Source organism: Rhinatrema bivittatum, chromosome 1 (assembly GCF_901001135.1).
Source record: "Rhinatrema bivittatum chromosome 1, aRhiBiv1.1, whole genome shotgun sequence".
In the NCBI taxonomy this organism is placed as follows: Eukaryota; Metazoa; Chordata; class Amphibia; order Gymnophiona; family Rhinatrematidae; genus Rhinatrema; species Rhinatrema bivittatum.
In genome coordinates this window covers 835,978,351-835,999,512 of record NC_042615.1, presented here as the reverse complement: position 1 = coordinate 835,999,512, position 21,162 = coordinate 835,978,351, and the positions used below count along the sequence as shown (strand labels likewise).

The window sequence follows — 21,162 nt, the reverse complement described above, 5'->3', positions numbered from 1 at the left end:
TTTTTGACTGCTGCAGCACACTGAGCCGACGATTTCAATGTGTTATCCACTATGACACCTAGATCTTTTTCCTGGGTGGTAGCTCCTAATATGGAACCTAACATCGTGTAACTACAGCAAGGGTTATTTTTCCCTATATGCATCACCTTGCACTTGTCCACATTAAATTTCATCTGCCATTTGGATGCTCAGTCTTCCAGTATCGCAAGGTCTTCCTGCAATTTATCACAATCCACTTGTGATTTAACTACTCTGAATAATTTTGTATCATCTGCAAACTTGATCACCTCACTCATCATATTCCTTTCCAGATCATTTATAAATATATTGAAAAGCGCCGGTCCAAGTACAGATCCCTGAGGCACTCCACTGTTTACCCTTTTCCACTGAGAAAATTGACCATTTAATCCTACTCTCTGTTTCCTGTCTTTAACCAGTTTGCAATCCACGAAAGGACATCGCCTCCTATCCCATGACTTTTTAGTTTTCTTAGAAGCCTCTCATGAGGGACTTTGTCAAATGCCTTCTGAAAATCCAAATACACTACATCTACCGGTTCACCTTTATCCACATGTTTATTAACCCCTTCAAAAAAATGAAGCAGATTTGTTAGGCAAAACTTGCCTTGGGTAAATCCATGCTGGCTGTGTCCCATCAAACCATGTCTATCTAAATGTTTTGTGATTTTATTCTTTATAACAGTTTCCATGATTTTTCCGGCACTGAAGTCAGACTCACCAGTCTGTAGTTTCCCGGATCACCCCGGATCCATTTTTAAATATTGGGGTTACATTAGCTATCCTCCAGTCTTCAAGTACATCGGATGATTTTAATGATAGGTTACAAATTAATTGTAAGTAATCCAAGTAACTAGGTCTAGCGCTCTCCCTTGATACATCTCTCTGGTCACCCAATCAAAGAACTTGATGCTAAGAACATAAGACTTGCCATATTGTTTCAGACTAAGGTCCATCATGCCCAGTATCCTGTTTCCAACAGTAGCCAAGCCAGGTCACAAGTACCTGGCAGGATCCCAAGAGGTAGAGAGATTCCAAGCTGCTTATTCCAAGAATAAGCAGTGAATTTCTGCAACTCTCCCTTAATTGTTAATGGACTTTTCCTGCAGGATCTTGTCCAAACCTTTTTTTAAACAGAGCTACACTAATACCACATCCTCTGATAACTAATTCCAGAGTTTAATTACGCATTGGGTAAAAAATTATTTTTTCTTATTAGTTTTAAATAACTCCGTTGTGTGTCCCCTGGTCTTTGTACTTTTCAAAAGAGTAAACAACTGATTAATATTTACTCATTCCATCTCCCCTCAGCCGTCTCTTCTCTAAACTGAAGAGTCCTAACCTCTTTAGCCTTTCCTCTTAGGGGAATTGTTCCATCCACTTTATCATCTTGGTCGCCCTTCTCTGTACCGTTTGTAATTCTGCTATATCTTTCTTGAGATGTGGTGACCAGAACTGAACACAATTCTCAGAAAGGCCTCCCAGAGAGCATGGACAGAGAGAGAAAGGCCTACCAGAGAGCCTGGCAGATAGGAAAACAGACTATAGGAAGGGCAAAGACACAGGCCTTCCAAGACCATGGACAGAGAGAGAAAGGCTTCCCAGAATTATAAAGGCTCCCCTAGAAGAAGAAAAAAGGTGGGCTTTAGTGGCGCCAAAAAACAAACCCACTGGCGTAGAAGGATTGAGCGTCCTTTAAGAAAAAGGCTTGTTTACAGACGTCCTTTATTAGTTACCAAACTACAAGAGCAGGACGTTGCTATATTGATTTCCAGGGGCCGGAATGCATGGACGTTCAAAAACTGGATAAGAATGTCGGCGCCAGGAGGCAGGCTGCCCACCATTTATAAAGCATTTCCGGAATCGGAACGTCGTTGCATCCCAGCCCCCTGATGTCAATCTAGCGACACCCAATTCTTGGACATTGGTCCTTAAAAACATTCAATCATGAGACGTTGATCAGTAGAATTAAATTTTATGGATGTTCGATTATTGGATGTCAGTATAGTGGACAGATGGATACACAGGAATTGGACATCGATAAAAACAGTTTGTGGACGTTTTCAAGAATGTTCAATTACTAAATGCCAACAAAATATGAAAAAAACATTTAAATAAGCAGAAAGTAAACATTAAAATGCAAATCCAAATTGGAAGGTCAATAGGGATGTTCCACCGATTGACGACTGATAATAAGAGCATTGATAACTCGTTAAAGGATCAGCATTGAAGACTTTGCTGTTGATAAAGTGGTTTCCAGGAACTGGTATATAAAGACACTGAAAAAGTTAGATAATGGATGGTCAGCCCCTGGACACTTAAAACATTCTTATCTTCTTTTTCAGCATCCTTGCATCTCGGGTCCCTGATATTGATTTTGTGACACCCCATTCTTGGCCATCGATCCTTTAATCTGTTAGATACACTCTATCGTCAGACATTGATCGGAAGAGTGCATTTTATGAATGTCCCATTCAAGGACGTACATTTACTACATGTCGACAAAAAAAAATATTAAAAACATTTATATAAGTAGAAAATCAACCAGCTCTTACCTTTGGAAAATGAAGGAACTGAAGAGATTAAATAAAGCAGAAGTCGCGTGAATTCAAAGGACCAGTTACCACCAGTCTGTAGCCAGTTCAGGTCCAATTGAACTTGGCACAAAAGGAAAGTTTGCCTTGTCGCAGCGATTTATATACCCTGCGGATAGGATTATGACCCGCTTGCTGACATCACAGTGGGGGAGCAAAGTCGGTTTCAAATTTTGCTTTTTTACTTAAAATATCGTTATTTTTATACTTCAACAACTGTATTACACTTGACAAAAGCCTTTTTTACAGCTACACACAGCCTGATCACATTCACGATCCAATATTGAACATACGATGCAATAAGATCTATGGCGCTACTGAAGCTCTGTTTCAAACTACGCGCGCCTTTTTTGCGCGCTTTTCATTTCTGATTAATTTAAATATTGCATCCACGGTTCAGGAGAGAAACTGCACGCACGTTAAAACCACGTGCTCCTAATGAGTGCATTTTCTCTGCGCGTCTTTTATTGCATCGGCCCCAAGATGAGGTTGCGCCAAGGAGCGATACAGAGGCATTAGGATATTCTCTGAGCTTGCAATCCATGGGTTCCAGGAACTGCACTCTCCTCTCTTTTAGCAGCGATTCCATCAGTTTGCTCCCCACAGAGGTCAGACTGACTGGCCTGTGGTTCCCAGGCTCCTCCTTACTTCCACTTTTATGAATAGGAACCACATCCACCCATCTCCAGTCCTCCAGGACTATTACAGACTCTAAAGAAGCACTGAAAATCTGAGCTCCACCTGTTCTGGACTGGTGTTCTAGGCCTGGTGTAATATTTGCGGTGCTGCCTTGTCATGGGTGGGCTTGTGCTGTTTGGACTCCTGGGAGTCAGTGCTGTTCTGGCTTTCAATACGTGCACAATAGTCTACTGGGTGTTCATGCATCCGCACACTTTGAGTTCTTTCTGTGTGCGTTTCTCATCTTCGGAGTATTCTGAAAGCTGTACCAGCTCCTCGCACCCTCTTCCGCTCATGGTTATCCACCATTTACGCTCTCCCATCTGCCTCTCTCGGCATCCTCTGAACAGGTGACGCAGAAGCCCAGAGCCAGCCCAGGCCAGGGACTGAAGCAGGGGCCTGCATGAAGTGAGCTGTCAGTCTCAGCCTAGTCGCAGCACCTGACAAATTATGTGAATCTGTTGCTTGTGACAGACACGTGAGAAGCCCGGGAAGGTGTAAGGGAAACTCTCTCTCCCTGTGCCTCAGTTTCTGGCTCACCTGTGCCTCTTTTTCAGACTTACAGGTGCGCTAGGAGTGGACAGGGCTGGAGTGTCCAGCCTGTGTTCCTCGTCAGCCGGGACTGTGCTTGGCCTGTGGCTCGCCTGGCCTGCACCTGTCAGCCCGGGGACTTTGCTTTCTATATCTATAAAAGGTAAACCTGGTGTGAGTCACTCATCCACTCGCCTCCTCTCCTCTGGCACACACCCACAGGCTCACGCAGAGCTCAGAGCTGAGCAAGTGCTGGCTCAGGCAGGGGAACCGGCTGCAGTTCCTCCTGTGACTCTCTCGGGCAGGAAGATGCAGAGCTCTGCCTGCTGCTGGCTGCTGGCTGGGTCCCTGCTGCTGGTCACCCCGGGGAGAAGTGAGGATGGCCACGAGGAGCACTCCCACCATCCACCGAAAGGTGAGGGGCTCTCTGACCTTGCTTCTGTCCGTCACACGGGTCCTGCTGTCTGTCCTTCATAAGGCTCTCTCCTTGAGATGAGCCTTTCTATCCGACCACATCTCCCTGTATATCCGTACACACATTTCCTCTTTACATGGCTGGAGGAATGGGTCAGGGGTTCTGGTGTTTGGGGAGGGGGCATTATTCTGCTTATTGCCCTGGATATCCGTACACACATTTCCTATTTACATGGGCTGGAGGAATGGGTGAGAGGGTCTGGTGTTTGGGGAGGGGGCATTATTCTGCTTATTGCCCTGGATATCCGTGCACACATTTCCTCTTTACATGGCTGGAGGAATGGGTGAGGGGTTCTGGTGTTTGGGGAGGGGGCATTATTCTGCTTATTGCCCTGGATGTATGCACATATTTCCTCTTTACATGGGCTGGAGGAATGGGTGAGGGGTTCTGGTGTTTGGGGAGGGGGCATTATTCTGCTTATTGCCCTGGATGTATGCACATATTTCCTATTTACATGGCTGGAGGAATGAGTGAGGGGGTTCTTGTGTTTGGGGAGGGGGCATTATTCTGCTTATTGCCCTGGATGTATGCACATATTTCCTATTTACATGGCTGGAGGAATGGGTGAGGGGTTCTGGTGTTTGGGGAGGGGGCATTATTCTGCTTATTGCCCTGGATGTATGCACATATTTCCTCTTTACATGGCTGGAGGAATGAGTGAGGGAGTTCTGGTGTTTGGGGAGGGGGCATTATTCTGCTTATTGCCCTGGATGTATGCACATATTTCCTATTTACATGGCTGGAGGAATCGGTGAGGGGTTCTGGTGTTTGGGGAGGGGGCATTATTCTGCTTATTGCCCTGGATGTATGCACATATTTCCTCTTTACATGGCTGGAGGAATGGGTGAGGGGTTCTGGTGTTTGGGGAGGGGGCATTATTCTGCTTATTGCCCTGGATGTATGCACATATTTCCTCTTTACATGGCTGGAGGAATGGGTGAGGGGATTCTGGTGTTTGGGGAGGGGGCATTATTCTGCTTATTGCCCTGGATGTATGCACATATTTCCTATTTACATGGCTGGAGGAATGGGTGAGGGGTTCTGGTGTTTGGGGAGGAGGCATTATTCTGCTTATTGCCCTGGATGTATGCACATATTTCCTATTTACATGGCTGGAGGAATGGGTGAGGGGTTCTGGTGTTTGGGGGTGGGGGCATTATTCTGCTTATTGCCCTGGATGTATGCACACATTTCCTCTTTACATGGCTGGAGGAATGGGTGAGGGGATTCTGGTGTTTGGGGAGGGGGCATTATTCTGCTTATTGCCCTGGATGTATGCACATATTTCCTCTTTACATGGCTGGAGGAATGGGTGAGGGGATTCTGGTGTTTGGGGAGGGGGCATTATTCTGCTTATTGCCCTGGATGTATGCACACATTTCCTCTTTACATGGCTGGAGGAATGGGTGAGGGGTTCTGGTGTTTGGGGGCGGGGGCATTATTCTGCTTATTGCCCTGGATGTATGCACATATTTCCCCTTTACATGGCTGGAGGAATGGGTGAGGGGATTCTGGTGTTTGGGGGGGGGGGCATTATTCTGCTTATTGCCCTGGATGTATGCACATATTTCCCCTTTACATGGCTGGAGGAATGGGTGAGGGGGTCTGGTGTTTGGGGAGGGGGCATTATTCTGCTTATTGCCCTGGATGTATGCACATATTTCCTCTTTACATGGCTGGAGGAATGGGTGAGGGGGTCTAGTGTTTGGGGAGGGGGCATTATTCTGCTTATTGCCCTGGATGTATGCACATATTTCCTCTTTACATGGCTGGAGGAATGGGTGAGGGGGTCTGGTGTTTGGGGAGGGGGCATTATTCTGCTTATTGCCCTGGATGTATGCACATATTTCCTCTTTACATGGCTGGAGGAATGGGTGAGGGGTTCTGGTGTTTGGGGAGGGGGCATTATTCTGCTTATTGCCCTGGATGTATGCACATATTTCCCCTTTACATGGGCTGGAGGAATGGGTGAGGGGGTCTGGTGTTTGGGGAGGGGGCATTATTCTGCTTATTGCCCTGGATGTATGCACATATTTCCTCTTTACATGGCTGGAGGAATGGGTGAGGGGGTCTGGTGTTTGGGGAGGGGGCATTATTCTGCTTATTGCCCTGGATGTATGCACATATTTCCTCTTTAAATGGCTGGAGGAATGGGTGAGGGGTTCTGGTGTTTGGGGAGGGGGCATTATTCTGCTTATTGCCCTGGATGTATGCACATATTTCCCCTTTACATGGGCTGGAGGAATGGGTGAGGGGGTTCTGGTGTTTGGGGAGGGGGCATTATTCTGCTTATTGCCCTGGATGTATGCACATATTTCCTCTTTACATGGCTGGAGGAATGCGTGAGGGGGTCTGGTGTTTGGGGAGGGGGCATTATTCTGCTTATTGCCCTGGATGTATGCACATATTTCCTCTTTACATGGGCTGGAGGAATGGGTGAGGGGGTCTGGTGTTTGGGGAGGGGGCATTATTCTGCTTATTGCCCTGGATGTATGCACATATTTCCTCTTTACATGGGCTGGAGGAATGGCTGAGGGGATCCAGTGTTTGGGGAAGGGGCATTATTCTGCTTATTGCCCTGGATGTATGCACATATTTCCTCTTTACATGGGCTGGAGGAATGGCTGAGGGGATCCAGTGTTTGGGGAAGGGGCATTATTCTGCTTATTGCCCTGGATGTATGCACATATTTCCTCTTTACATGGCTGGAGGAATGGCTGAGGGGATCCAGTGTTTTTTGGGAGGGGGCATTATTCTGCTTATTGCCCTGGATGTATGCACATATTTCCTCTTTACATGGGCTGGAGCAATGGGAGAGGGGATTCTGGTGTTTGGGGAGGGGGCATTATTCTGCTTATTGCCCTGGATGTATGCACATATTTCCTCTTTACATGGGCTGGAGGAATGGGAGAGGGGATTCTGGTGTTTGGGGAGGGGGCATTATTCTGCTTATTGCCCTGGATGTATGCACATATTTCCTCTTTACATGGGCTGGAGGAATGGGAGAGGGGATTCTGGTGTTTGGGGAGGGGGCATTATTCTGCTTATTGCCCTGGATGTATGCACATATTTCCTCTTTACATGGGCTGGAGGAATGGGAGAGGGGATTCTGGTGTTTGGGGAGGGGGCATTATTCTGCTTATTGCCCTGGATGTATGCACATATTTCCTCTTTACATGGGCTGGAGGAATGGGTGAGGGGTTCTGGTGTTTGGGGAGGGGGCATTATTTTGCTTATTGCCCTGGATATCTGTGCACATATTTCCTCTTTACATGGGCTGGAGGAATGGGTGACGGGGTCTGGTGTTTGGGGAGGGGGCATTATTCTGCTTATTGCCCTGGATGTATGCACATATTTCCTCTTTACATGGGCTGGAGGAATGGGTGAGGAGGTTCTGGTGTTTGGGGAGGGGGCATTATTCTGCTTATTGCCCTGGATGTATGCACATATTTCCTCTTTACATGGCTGGAGGAATGCCTGAGGGGGTTCTGGTATTTGGGGAGGGGGCATTATTCTTCTTATTGCCCTGGGATCTCTGTGCTCATTAATTAACAGGTGTGCAGCTGGCTCAGCTATGGAGAACCTCGCTGCTGTCTGAAGGTCACTGCAAGCAGTCTTGGCTCTCCCTCTGCTTACATTTCTGGTTTCTGTTTCATACCCTCTCACCTCCCTGTTTCATACCCCTCTCCTCGCTGTTTCATACCCTTTCTCCTCCCTGTTTCATACCCCTCTCCTCCCTGTTTCATACCCCTCTCCTCCCTGTTTCATACCCTCTCTCCTCGCTGTTTCATACCCTCTCTCCTCCCTGTTTCATACCCCCTCTCCTTGCTGTTTCATACCCTTTCTCCTCCCTGTTTCATACCCCTCTCCTCGCTGTTTCATACCCCCTCTCCTCCCTGTTTCATACCTCCCTCTCCTCGCTGTTTCCTACTCCCTCTCCTCGCTGTTTCATACCCCTTCTCCTCGCTGTTTCATACCCCTCTCCTCGCTGTTTCATACTCCCTCTCTTTCTATCCTCCCCTCTCTCTCCTCCTCCTGATCATTACATCCCTCTCTTTCTGTTCTCCCCTCTCCTCGCTGGTCACTGCATCCCTCTCTTTCTATTCCCCTTCTCTCTCCTCACTGGTCACTGCATCCCTCTCTTTCTATTCCCCTTCTCTCTCCTCACTGTTCACTACATCCATCTCTTTCTTTAAAACTAATAGAAAATATTTTTTACTCAACGCATAATTAAGCTCTGGAATTTGTTGTCAGAGGATGTGGTGAAAACTGTTAGTGTAGCTGCATTTTAAAAAGGTTTGGACAAGTTTTTGGAGAAAAAATCCATTAACCATTATTAAGGTAGAGTTGCAGAAATCCACTGTTTATTATTGGGATAAGCAGCTCGGAATCTCTCTAGCCCTTGGGATCCTGCCAGGTTCTTGTGGCCTGGATTGGCCACTGTTGGAAACAGGATGCTGGGCTTGATGGACCCTTAGTCTGACCCAGTGTGGCAAGTCTGATGTTCTTATGTTATCTCCCTCGCTCTCCCCTTGCTGGTCACTATATCCTTCTCTTTCTGTCGCTTTCTTGTCACTGGTCACTACAGCCCTCTCTTTCTATCCCCTTCTCTCTCTCCTCACTGGTCACTACAGCCCTCTCTTTCTATCCCCTTCTCTCTCTCCTCCTGGTCACTACAGCCCTCTCTTTCCTCTCTTTGTGTGTCTCCTTTCTCTCCAGCCTTCCTCGTCTTTCCCCATGCTAGACAGATAACTGAAGAGACCATCTCTTCTCCCTGGAGCTCACTGTCTCCTCGAGAAGCACAGCTGAGCAAATGAGAGATTTCAGGAAGTTTATTTCCTGTTGTAAAAGTGGTGAAAATTCACAAGGCTGTAACTGGGAAGATGAAGGGTTTCAGATTTAGAGGTTGGGATGTTTTCTCTCCTCTCACTGTCTTGCCCGTTCTCGCAGTCTTTAAGTCTCATTAGATAAAGCGACTTACCTTCAGGTACAGGAGATAGTTCCCTATCCCCACAACCCAAGCACCTGATTTACGAAGGCTTTTCTCGCATTCTGTGTCTACAGGAAAATGCTCGGTAAATAAGGCCTAAGTTTGTGAAGGGACTTGCCCAAGGTCACAAGGAGCATTAGCGGGATTTGAAGCCTGGCTTCCCTGGATTTTAATCCCTCGCTCTAACAGCTAGGTTATTCCTCCTCCACCTCTATCTCCCCATGGTCAGTGGCTGGAGCAGTGTTGGATTCCTTCCCGGGCCATGTGATTGACTTGCAGTATGACTCGAAATCTTGGACCCAGTGCATTGCTTGGGTCTCTCTTGCTGCTGGACTTCTTTCAGCAGAGATTTTGTGTTTGAATTTTTGCCACTTTTTCATTCCCTGATGTCCTCATAGTTTGCTGATTTATGTACTTCTATCGGGGCAGATAGCCATAAAAGCTGGAAGACAGGGGATGTGTTTGGAAGAGGGTCGCAGGTACAGAGCTTCCCCCTTTCTGTGCTTCCAGCCGAGCCATGAGGCTGGGGTTCCCAGGGAAAAAATGAAATCTAGCAATCACGGAACCAGTGGAGTGAAATATGTTTAAGGTGAGGGGGTCAAGATCAGGAAAAGCAGTCTCAAATCTTGAGAAGGGACATAGGGCAGCGGGGATCTTAGCAAAGCAGTTGTGGAGCTGTTGGATTTCTAGGAATGTAAAGAAAGAGAATTCACTTGGCTTTCTTTCAGCCCCTTAATAAATCCTTATATACTTTCCAGGGGTCACTGGATTGACGTAAAGTGCAGGATTGTTTAAACAAGGCTGAACTGGAGGCTTTCTCGCTCGACAGTTCACGTTCTCCAGATGCCTCCTTTATCAGCAGACGGGTTTTGGAAGCTGTCAAAGCTTTGAAATCATGAAGGGCAGCGGGGCAGGATGATTTGGGGATTGAGTTCTATAAGCTGCTTGGGCCCCATATTTCCCCCTTTCTAGCTACTTTATTCTAGGATTTCTTACAATCTGAAACAATGTACAAAGGAAGCTCTAATCATGGTTATCTGTGCGGAGAGGAGCCCAAGAGATGAATGGGCTTAATGTAGGCAGGGATGGCCCCAGAGGAATGAGGGGCCCAGGACAAGTATAACCGAGTGCCCTCCCCCTTTGAAGATTGAACAGCAAGGGGGGGGGGGGGAGTCACCTGTTTCCCTCCCTGCCAAGGCAGAAGAGTGGGCTGGGTCATGGCTATGAAAGATTAACCCAGCAGGAGAAGGGGATAGAGAATAAGACAGCAGAATCAGAAGCGGCGTGAGCAAAGCGCTCAATTCCTGCGGCACCGGCTCCTGACTCGATTTTGGTGCAGGGCCCTGCAGAGCATGGGGTCTGGGGTAATCGACCTGGCTCCTAGGGATGGCTTTGCATTCAGGCCAGTCTCACTGAAGGATGATCTAGGAATATTAACCAATTATTTTCAAAGCTGATTAATAGAGATCAAGCATCTTTTAAGAGCAGAAGACCCTCTTATGACATTGCACTTCAGACGCTCGGAGTGGTTGGAGCTGCCAATGGGGGCCAATCCCCTCCAGTCCTAGTGTCCCTAGTGTCTTTTAGCTTTTACAGAGTGGAGTGACCCTTTCTGGATGTGGTCTTGAAGGTTTTTGTGATGGGGAGCGTCTTCCGGAAATGGATTGCTTGGCAGTATGTGCAAGTCCCCAAGGACAAAGGTCCTGGTGATGGTCACCTTTTTCTTCATTTGTTGAGGCATTATCAGCCCATTTCAGATTAATTCTGGAGATCAAGGGCGGATTGTGACAAAAGATTGGGTTATATGTGGATATTTTATTCTGTGTCCCAGATCTTGAAAATCCTTGCAGAGTTTGGAGCCTTGTCTGGTAATAAAGTTAATATCACGACAGTAGAGATTCTACCGTTGTAGATGAAAGAAGAAATGGAAGTAGAAAGGGACAAGAACAGTGTCATGCGGCATGTAGATAGAGTTGTTATGGGAAGTTGGTGGTGATGGGGAAAGCTGTGATAATGTGTGATGAGTGTATAAAGTCATGCTCAGTGGATGTCCCACTAGGAAACAGGAGCGTGTACCTACCACACATATCACACATTTACAAGAGTGCTCAGCCTTAACTTCTCATAACGATGCTATCTACACTGCACGTGATACTGTTCAGCTGTTACCACATGAAACACAAAACAAGAAAGTATCAACTCCATAATAAGCAAAAAATAATGAGATGAAGTGTCACTTTGAAACAATTCATAGCAGTCCAAAAAAACCCACTTATTTTTGTTCATTTCTTTATAATAATAAATCTCCTTTATCCCCACCTAGATCAATTATGAGCAAAAGCAAGGTAAACACATTAGCGTATCCTCTCAGGAGTATGAACCCTTACACTCATACAGGTCAAGTTATTATAATAAACCCATCAACCCCCACCTAATACCCCCGCCTCTAAACATAGAAGACATCATAGCTCAGGCAGGTCAGCAACCTCCAATGCTACCAGCAATGTGGCAAGGAAGCCATCAAGCATTAAGGAACCGACTTCACGCTCTCGGGGGCAATGATTGGAAAGAAGGTCTCACACTTGGAAAACAAAGTTGTGTTTGCCTTCATCCCTTTCTCTCGAGGTGACAACTTCTCCACCGCACTAAAGTGACCCTCCCATTCTGCCATTGCTCACAAGGCTGGGCATGCACCACTTTCCCAAGATACATTTCTTCCCCAAAAGAAAAATGCTCCTTAAAAAAAATCATCTATCTCAACCCCCTGGAGATGAGATTTATTTATTTTATTTATTTATTTAAAGTGTTTTCTATACCATCACTAAGTTATCTACCATCGCAACGGTTTACATGTAGGCACATAAGTAAGTTTGGAGTAAGCGTAACAGTCTTAAGATAAAGACTGTTAAATTATACATTTAATTTAAAAGTTGCAATAGACAAAACTATGACATACATACATAAAGTGTGCTAGTGCTGTATGAAGATTTTATGTGTACAGCTATCAGCTATCAGCGTATGTATTTTTATGATTTAATGTAACCGAAACTTAATGGCACCTGTTAGAATGTACTATAGTACGCTTACTCCAAACTTACTTACCATGACATACATACATAAAGTGTCACAGGTCAGATTAACCATCACTAAACTCTTAGCTATTACTATGAAACAATGTTACCGAGATCATCAGGCACCTCCATTACTAATAATTGGAACAGTTTGCATGTACAATTTACTATATGTGCCTATATGTAAACCATTGTGACGGTATTCTACTAAACGACGGTATAGAAAAGATTTTAAATAAATAAATAAATGTTTAGTGATGTAGGTTCTGGCTAGGTGTACCTAGAAGGTACTTTTACAGGTCAAAAATATGACATTTACTGTGTTATCTTATTACATTCATTGTGTACTCAATTTGTTAAAATATTGTAATGCACATTTATGAGAATAGTGCTGAGTGCTGGTGCTCTTCTGTTTATTCCAGTGTATTTTCTATTCTCCGGTCTCTTTATAGAAGGCTTGTTTAAAAAGCTATGTCTTTAGAGTTCTCTTGAATGTTTTGGAGTCTCTCTGTAATCTGATCTCCAGGTATTGTGTTCCAGAGTGTGGGTCCTGCTAAAGACAATGCCCTCTCTCTTACCTGTGTTAGAGGGAATGGTTGACTGAGGGAATGGTTGACTGAGGGAATGGTTAAGAAAGCTTTGTTTGCTGAACGAAGGTTCCTGTGTGGTACGTGTACCCGTAGTGCAGTGTTTAGCCAGTCTGATTTTTCATCATATATTAGTTTATGAATGGTGCATAGTGCTTTGTATTTTATTCTGTGTTCTATGGGTGGCCAGTGAAGTCTGGCCAGAGTTTCAGTTATATGGTCTCTTCTTCTTTTCCCAGTTAGTATTCTCGCTGCTGTATTTTGTAGAATTTGAAGTGGTCTTCTTGTTGTATTTGGGAGTCCTAGAAAAAGTGCATTACAGTAATCGGTATTGGTGAAAACTAGTACCTGAAGCACTGTTCTGAAATCTGCAGGAGTTAGTAACGGTTTTAAGTTTTCTGAGGATCATGAATTTAGCATAGCCTTCTTTTACTTTTAGCGATATGTGTGGTTTTAGATTAATTTCGGGGTCCATTATTATTCCAAGGTTCCTTACTTTTTCCGCTAGTTTTATTTTCTGGTTGTTTTTGAGTATAATTGGGGTTTGAATGATTTAAATATTTTTTCTTTCAAAGTGTAGAAATTATGTTTTTTCAATATTGATCACTAGTTCCATTTGGTTTAATAGTTGTTTTATGATGTCTAGGTACATGTTAGCTAGGTTTAATGTTGTTTCTATTGTGCCGTCAATTGGTAGAATTAATTGAATATCATTTATTTATTTATTTATTTATTAAAGGCTTTTATATACCGACTTTCTTGATACAAATCAAATCAACTTGGTTTACATCGAACTAAGCAGTAACTATAACCAACCAAACAACAAGAGATATATTAAGAGGAGCATAAAGTTACATTATAACAAGGAAGCCTTAACTGGGAGTTGGAAAAAAAGAGAGGGAGAACAAGATAAATTACTATCATCTGCATAGATGTAATGTTTGATTCCTAATCCTGCTAGTAGATGGCATAATGGAAGCATGTATATATGTTAAAAAGGGTTGCGGACAAGGCTGATCCCTGCGGTACACCTGTTTCACGATTGAATTTGTCTGGTAGTGTGTTGTTGATCTGAACTTGAAAGAACCTTTTTTTTTTTTTCAAGTTCAGATCAACAATTTTAAAAAAAGTATAAACTCTGGGATGTGTGGGATAGCCGCCCCAATGCTCCCCTGAGAAAGGTTTATTCATTGAGTTTTATCACAGAAATTGTGAATTAAAATTAGGCAATGAAAGACATTTCAATACATAGATACATTGGCAAATGTTATAAAGATATTAATCTCATCTGTCCTCATAAGTAGGTAACAAGAGTTGGAGAATTCTAAGAAATGAAGGGAAAACAAAGACTGATTGGAAGTCTCAGTCATGCCCTCTGACCCTTGGTTACTTAACTGACCCGCTCCTTATCCACTCAAAAGGTTTCCAGCTGAGAGGGGTCTATAAAAATAAATGTGTTCCTACTGTAAACCACCTGACACTCCTAGGGGAATCTCAGGAAGAGGGCAGCCCCGATCTGAAAAACACGGGGTTTAAGCCTGCTTCTTGCCTGAGTTTCCCTGGAAATATCCAGAAAAATATGGATCTTCTGACTACTAAAGGAAACATTTTTAGATGTAAAGTATTGCAAAAAAGACAGAGTCTTTATCAGACTCAGGTAGAAAGGTAATAATAAGCATCCCTCTGGTTGCAATCAAACTTGGGAATTTTGTAAAGCTGAGAAAGATCAGAGCTAATAATATCAGGAGAAAGCTCTACAGGGTTAGAAGCCTTTTTCAACCTCAGGTACATTATAACAATTAGAGACCAAAAAAACTTTATCAACCGAAAATTGCAATGTTTCTACAACATCTCTTTTAAATAACTCTAATGCAGACAGCCAACGAGTTTCAGGAAAATTAATGACATAGGTTTTTAGATTCCATCAACTCGACTTTATAATGAAGGTTTGAATTGTGCTTGATTGCTGCCATTGCATTAGCTGTAATTCAGAAAAAAAGCAGAATCGTGAGATATTACAGAAAACTCAATGATATAACTGAAAAGCTATCCAGCTAAATGGCTGGCCAGGGATATTCAGCGCCATATGCACCTCAATTCTAGGTGCTCATCCTTCCAGGAGCGGGCCAGAGTTAGGCACATAAGTTATTCGGAGTTAGCTGCTTAACCACTGCGACTAGCTAAGGCTCTCCTGAAGTTAGCTGTTGTGGCATAACCACCTAACTTTAAGCTAGCCGGGGATATTCAGCAATGTGGCTGTGCCACTGAATATCCCTGTTAACTTAGCTAGATAGCTCTATCTGTCCAACTTAACTGCTCCATATCTGAATACTGACCTCAATATTTTCTATCTTTGGGCTGCACCTTAGAGTATACGAATCTTTCAGAGGCCTGTTTATGAAGCTAAGTGAAAAATTGATCATATTTTTTAATGTATATATGTGTGAACAATTTCTGAAATTGATTCTTGGATTTTTTGAAAGATTTTTTTGAGGGTTTTCTTGGAAATATTCACATAATATGAGGTACACACGTTTCTGAGCAGCACTTCTAAGAGCTGTGATTTCTCTATGTTAATCCAGAGGTTTTTTATGACGAATGATTTTGCCCCTTGAACCAGTTCACAAGGCGGCTGCCCAAGAATTGGCATCTTAAGTATTTCTCCTCCTTATTAAAATGTAAATTTAAGCTCCACAGGGTGTGTTTTAATAACCCAGAATCCAAGACTTCAAGTTTTACTGTCCATACTGAGCATATATTTCTAAACCATTGTGTATTTCAAAATCTTTTCTAAAAATTCATATAAAAATATTTTCAACTGGGTATCCCTTGTTGTTTTGTTTTCTATAGTCATACCCGGCGGTCTCCCCCTTTTTCACAACTCCTAAAATGGAACCTAACATCCTGCACCTACAGCAAGGGTTATTTTTCCCTATATGCATCTCCTTATCCACATTAAATTTCATCTGCCACTTGCATGCTCAGTCTTCCATTCTCACAGAGTCCTCCTGCAATTTATCACAATCTGCTTGTGATTTAACTACTCTAAATAATTTTGTATCATCCGCAAATTTGATAACCTCAGTCGTCGTATTCCTTTCCAGATCGTTTATATATATATTGAAAAGCACTGGTCCAAGTACAGATCCCTGTGGCACTCCACTGTTTACCCTTTTCCACTGAGAAAATTGACCATTTAATCCTACTCTCTGTTTCCTGTCTTTTAACCAGTTTGTAATCCACGAAAGGACATTGCCTCCTATCCCATGACTTTTTAGTTTTGGTAGAAATCTTTCAAGCAGGACTTGGTCAAACGCCTTCTGAAAATCCAAATACACTACATCTACTGGTTCACCTTTATCCGCATGTTTATTAACCCCTTCAAAAAAATGAAGCAGATTTGTTAGGCAAGAGTTCCCTTGGGTAAATCCATGTTGGCCTTGTCCCATCAAACCATGTCTATCTAAATGTTTTGTGATTTCTTTCTTTATAACAGTTTCCACTATTTCTCCTGGCACTGAAATCAGGCTCACCGGTCTGGATCACCCCTGGATCCCTTTTCAAATATCAGGGTTACATTGGCCATCATCCAATCTTCAGGTACAATGGATTATTTTAATGATAAGTTACAAATTATTTGCACTAGGTCTGAAATTTCATTTTTTAGTTCTTTCAGAATCTTGGGGTGTATACCATCCGGTCCAGGTGATTTCATACTCTTCAGTTTGTAAATCTGGCCTACTACATCTTCCAGGTTCAGCATGATTTTGGTCAGTTCATCTGAATCGTCACCCTTTAAAAAAATCTCTGGAACTGGTATCTCCCCAACATCCTCATTAGTAAACATAGAAGCAAAGAATTCATTTAGTCTTTCCATGATGACTTTATTTTCCCTAAGTGCTCCTTTATCCCCTTAATCATTTAACTGCCCAACCAATTCCCTCCTAGACTTCCTGCTTCAGATATATTTTAAAAAGTTTTAATTATGAGTTTTTGCCTCTATGGCCAACTTCTTTTCAAAGTCTCTTTAGCCTGTTTTACATTTAACTTGCCAATGCTTATGCTTTTTCCTATTTTCTTCAGCTGGATCCTTCTTGCAATTTTTGAAGGAAGATCTGTTGGCTAAAATAGCTTCTTTCACCTCCCCTTTTAACCATGCCGGTAATCGTTTTGCCTTCTTTCCACCTTTCTTAATGTGTGGAATACATCTGGACTGTGCTTCTAGAATGGTATTTTTTAACAATGCCCACGCCTCTTGTACACCTTTGTTACAGCACCTTCCAATTTTTTTTCTATTTTTCTCATTTTCTCAAAGTTTCCTTTTGAAATTTTAGTGCTAGAACTGTAGATTTACTTACTATTCTGCCTTACAGTCATTATTTCAAATTTGATCATATTATGATCACTATTGCCAAGTGGCCCCACCACCGTTACCTCTCTCACCAAGTCCTGTTCTCCACTGAGAATTTGATCTAAAATTGCTCCCTCTCTTGTCGGTTCCTGAACCAATTGCTCCATGAAGCAGTCATTTATTACATCCAGGAACTTTATGTCTCTAGCATGTCCTGATGTTACATTTACCCAGTCAATATTGGGGTAATTGAAATCTCCCATTATTACTGCACTGCCAAATTGGTTTGCTTCCCTGATTTCTCTTAGCATTTCATCATCTGTCTGACCATTTTGTCCAGGTGGACGGTAGTATACTCCTATCACTATACTTTACCCAACACACATGGGATTTCTACCCATATAGATTCTCCTGAGCATTTAGTCTCTTGTTTGATCTTTATCCTGTTGGACTCTATACCCTCCCGAACATAAAGTGCCACACCCCCACCAAGTTGATCCTCCCTATCATTGCGATATAATTTGTACCCTGATATAGCTCTGTCCCATTGGTTATCCTCCTTCCACCAGGTCTCTGTGATGCCAATTAGAAATAGATCCCTAGAAACGGGAGTGGTGCCGAGTGATTGGAGAAGAGCGGTGGTGGTCCCGCTTCACAAGAGTGGGAACAGAGAGGAGGCTGGTAACTACTACAGACCGGTTAGCCTCACTTCGGTGTTGGGAAAAGTAATGGAGTCACTGTTGAAAGAGAGAATAGTGAACTATCTACAGTCTGGAGAATTGCTGGACCAGAGGCAGCATGGATTCACCAGGGGAAGATCCTGTCAGACAAATCTGATTGACTTTTTTAACTGGGTAACCAAGGAATTGGATCAAGGAAGAGCGCTCGATGTCATCTATTTAGATTTCAGCAAAGCTTTTGATACGGTTCCGCACAGGAGACTTGTGATTAAAATGAGAAGCTTAGGAGTGAGTGCCGAGGTGGTGACCTGGATTGCAAACTGGTTGACGGACAGAAGACAATGTTTGATGGTAAATGGAACTCTCTCTGAAGAGAGAGCGGTTTTAAGTGGTGTAAAGCAAGGATTGGTGTTGGGACCGGTCCTGTTCAATATCTTTGTGAGCGACATTGCTGATGGGATAGAAGGTAAGATTTGTCTTTTTGCGGACGACACTAAGATCTGCAACAGAGTGGACACGCCGGAAGGAGTGGAGAGAATGAGACGGGATTTAAGGAAACTGGAAAAGTGGTCGAAGATATGGCAGCTGAGATTCAATGCCAAGAAGTGCAGAGTCATGCATATGGGGTATGGAAATCCAAATGAACTGTATTCGATGGGGGGGGGGAAAGGCTGATGTGCACAGAGCAGGAGAGGGACCTAGGGGTTATAGTGTCTAATGATATGAAGTCTGCGAAACAATGCGACAAGGCGATAGCAAAAGCCAGAAGAATGCTGGGCTGCATAGAGAGAGGAATATCGAGTAAGAAAAGGGAAGTGATTATCCCCTTGTACAGGTCCTTGGTGAGGCCTCACCTGGAGTACTCTGTTCAGTTCTGGAGACCGTATCTACAAAGAAACAGAGACAAGATGGAAGCGGTACAGAGAAGAGCGACCAGAAAGGTGGAGGGTCTTCATCGGATGTCATATGAGGAGAGATTGAAGAATCTAAATATGTACACCCTGGAGGAAAGGAGGAGCAGGGGTGATATGATTGAGACCTTCAGATACTTGAAAAACTTTAACGATCCAAAGACAACATCAAACCTTTTCCGTCAGAAAAAAATCAGCAGAACCAGAGGTCACGAGCTGAGGCTCCAGGGAGGAAGACTAAGAACCAATGTCAGGAAATATTTCTTCGTGGAGAGAGTGGTGGATGCCTGGAATGCCCTTCCGGAGGAAGTGGTGAAGTCCAAAACTGTGAAGGTCTTCAAAGGGGCATGGGATAAACACTGTGGATCCATCAAGTCTAGAGGAAGTGTATAAAGAGGAGGCAGCAAAACACTGCACGGAGCGGCAGTAGCCACAGAGGCATTCACGGAGCGGGATGCCAGTGGTTGGTGTTCCACCTTCACGGAGCGGAAGGATGGAGGGCTGCCATCTCCAAATTAAAAAAAAAAAAAACCCAGGGGTGGGCAAGAGTATGTAAAATTAATAAAGAGTTCATAAGCTATAGGTATTACCAATTATTAGGCTTATTCAATATTTGTTGATAGATAATGTGGCTTTCAATGCATACTTCACTTTCAATACATATCCAACATAGCTCTCTGCTTCAACAGCAGGGGAGAAGAAAAACTAATACTTCACGCATATCCAGCATAGCTCTCTGCTTCAACAGCAGGGGAGAAGAAAAACTAATACTTCACGCATATCCAGCATAGCTCTCTGCTTCAACGGCAGGGGAGAAGAAAAACTAATACTTCACGCATATCCAGCATAGCTCTCTGCTTCAACGGCAGGGGAGAAGTAAAACTAATAGTTCACGCATATCCAGCATAGCTCTCTGCTTCAACGGCAGGGGAGAAGAAAAACTGATACTTCACGCATATCCAGCATAGCTCTCTGCTTCAACGGCAGGGGAGAAGAAAAACTGATACTTCACGCATATCCAGCATAGCTCTCTGCTTCAACGGCAGGGGAGAAGAAAAACAACCAATAAGGGCTGAATAACATAATCTGGGTAAACAAATAAGCATGGGTGTAGCTTGCTTATTGCGGCGGTTACTACCCCTAACTAATCAAGCTAGATATATCACTTGGATGCAGCTCCATCACTGCTCTCTGCATTAATGGTGGGGGTGAAAGGGAAATAGAACCAAAGGTTACTAAGAGCCAAGAGAAACAAATAAGTATGAGAAAAAAAGAGGTGTGAAGCTTGCTGGGCAGACTGGATGGGCCGATTAGTCTTCTTCTGTCATCATTTCTATGTTTCTATGTTACTTCTAGCATTGGCATACAGACATTTCAAAGAGTGTTTTTTGTTTGTATTAGCAACCTGCTTTTCAGTTGTTAGGGATAATTTGGAAATCTTTAGCTCAGGTGATTTTTTATATATAAGAAGATGGGCTACTTTTTCATTTATTGGAACGTCTGTGTTGGGATGCCCTAACTCTCCTGTTTCATTAGTATCCTTTGAAGATACCTCCCTCTGAACCATGCACTGCTGGGTTAAGGTTAACTATTCTGCTGTTCACATGAATGTTTTATTTATATATATATATTTTTTTTTTTCTATCATTCCAGTTGGAATACCCAAGTCCTTTTTTCTGTTTCTTGAGAAAACAGTTAAGAGTTTTACCTGGAATTATTGTAAACCAAGAATTAATTTTCATACTCATAAGCACAGGAAGGAGAGGCAGAGTCTAGAGATATCTGATTTTATGAGGAAAGACTAAAGAGGTTAGGACTTTTCAGCTTGGAGAAGAGACGACTGAGGGGGGATATGATAGGGATGTTTAAAATCATGAGAGGTCTAGAATGGGTAGATGTGAATCGGTTATTTACTCTTTCGGATAATAGAAAGACTAGGGGACACTCCATGAAGTTAGCATGGGGCACATTTAAAACTAATCGGAGAAAGTTCTTTTTTACTCAACGCACAATTAAACTCTGGAATTTGTTGCCAGAGGATGTGGTTCGTGCAGTTAGTATAGCTGTGTTTAAAAAAGGATTGGATAAGTTCTTGGAGAAGTCCATTACCTGCTATTAAGTTCACTTAGAGAATAGCCACTGCCATTAGCAATGGTTACATGGAATAGACTTAGTTTTTGGGTACTTGCCAGGTTCTTATGGCCTGGATTGGCCACTGTTGGAAACAGGATGCTGGGCTTGATGGACCCTTGGTCTGACCCAGCATGGCAATTTCTT

General features: G+C 43.4%; 1 protein-coding gene across 1 annotated transcript in view; it reads left to right on the top strand.

Annotated features, from left to right (window-relative positions):
* Positions 1-4,002: 4,002 nt before the first annotated feature.
* The window catches only part of LOC115073656 (carbonic anhydrase 9-like), a 226,135-nt gene continuing 208,975 nt past the window's right edge, over positions 4,003-21,162 (top strand). The window contains exon 1 of the mRNA XM_029572254.1: positions 4,003-4,235. Coding sequence (XP_029428114.1) covers positions 4,130-4,235 — 106 coding nt within the window. The 5' untranslated portion in view covers positions 4,003-4,129. The remainder of the gene's footprint in view (positions 4,236-21,162) is intronic.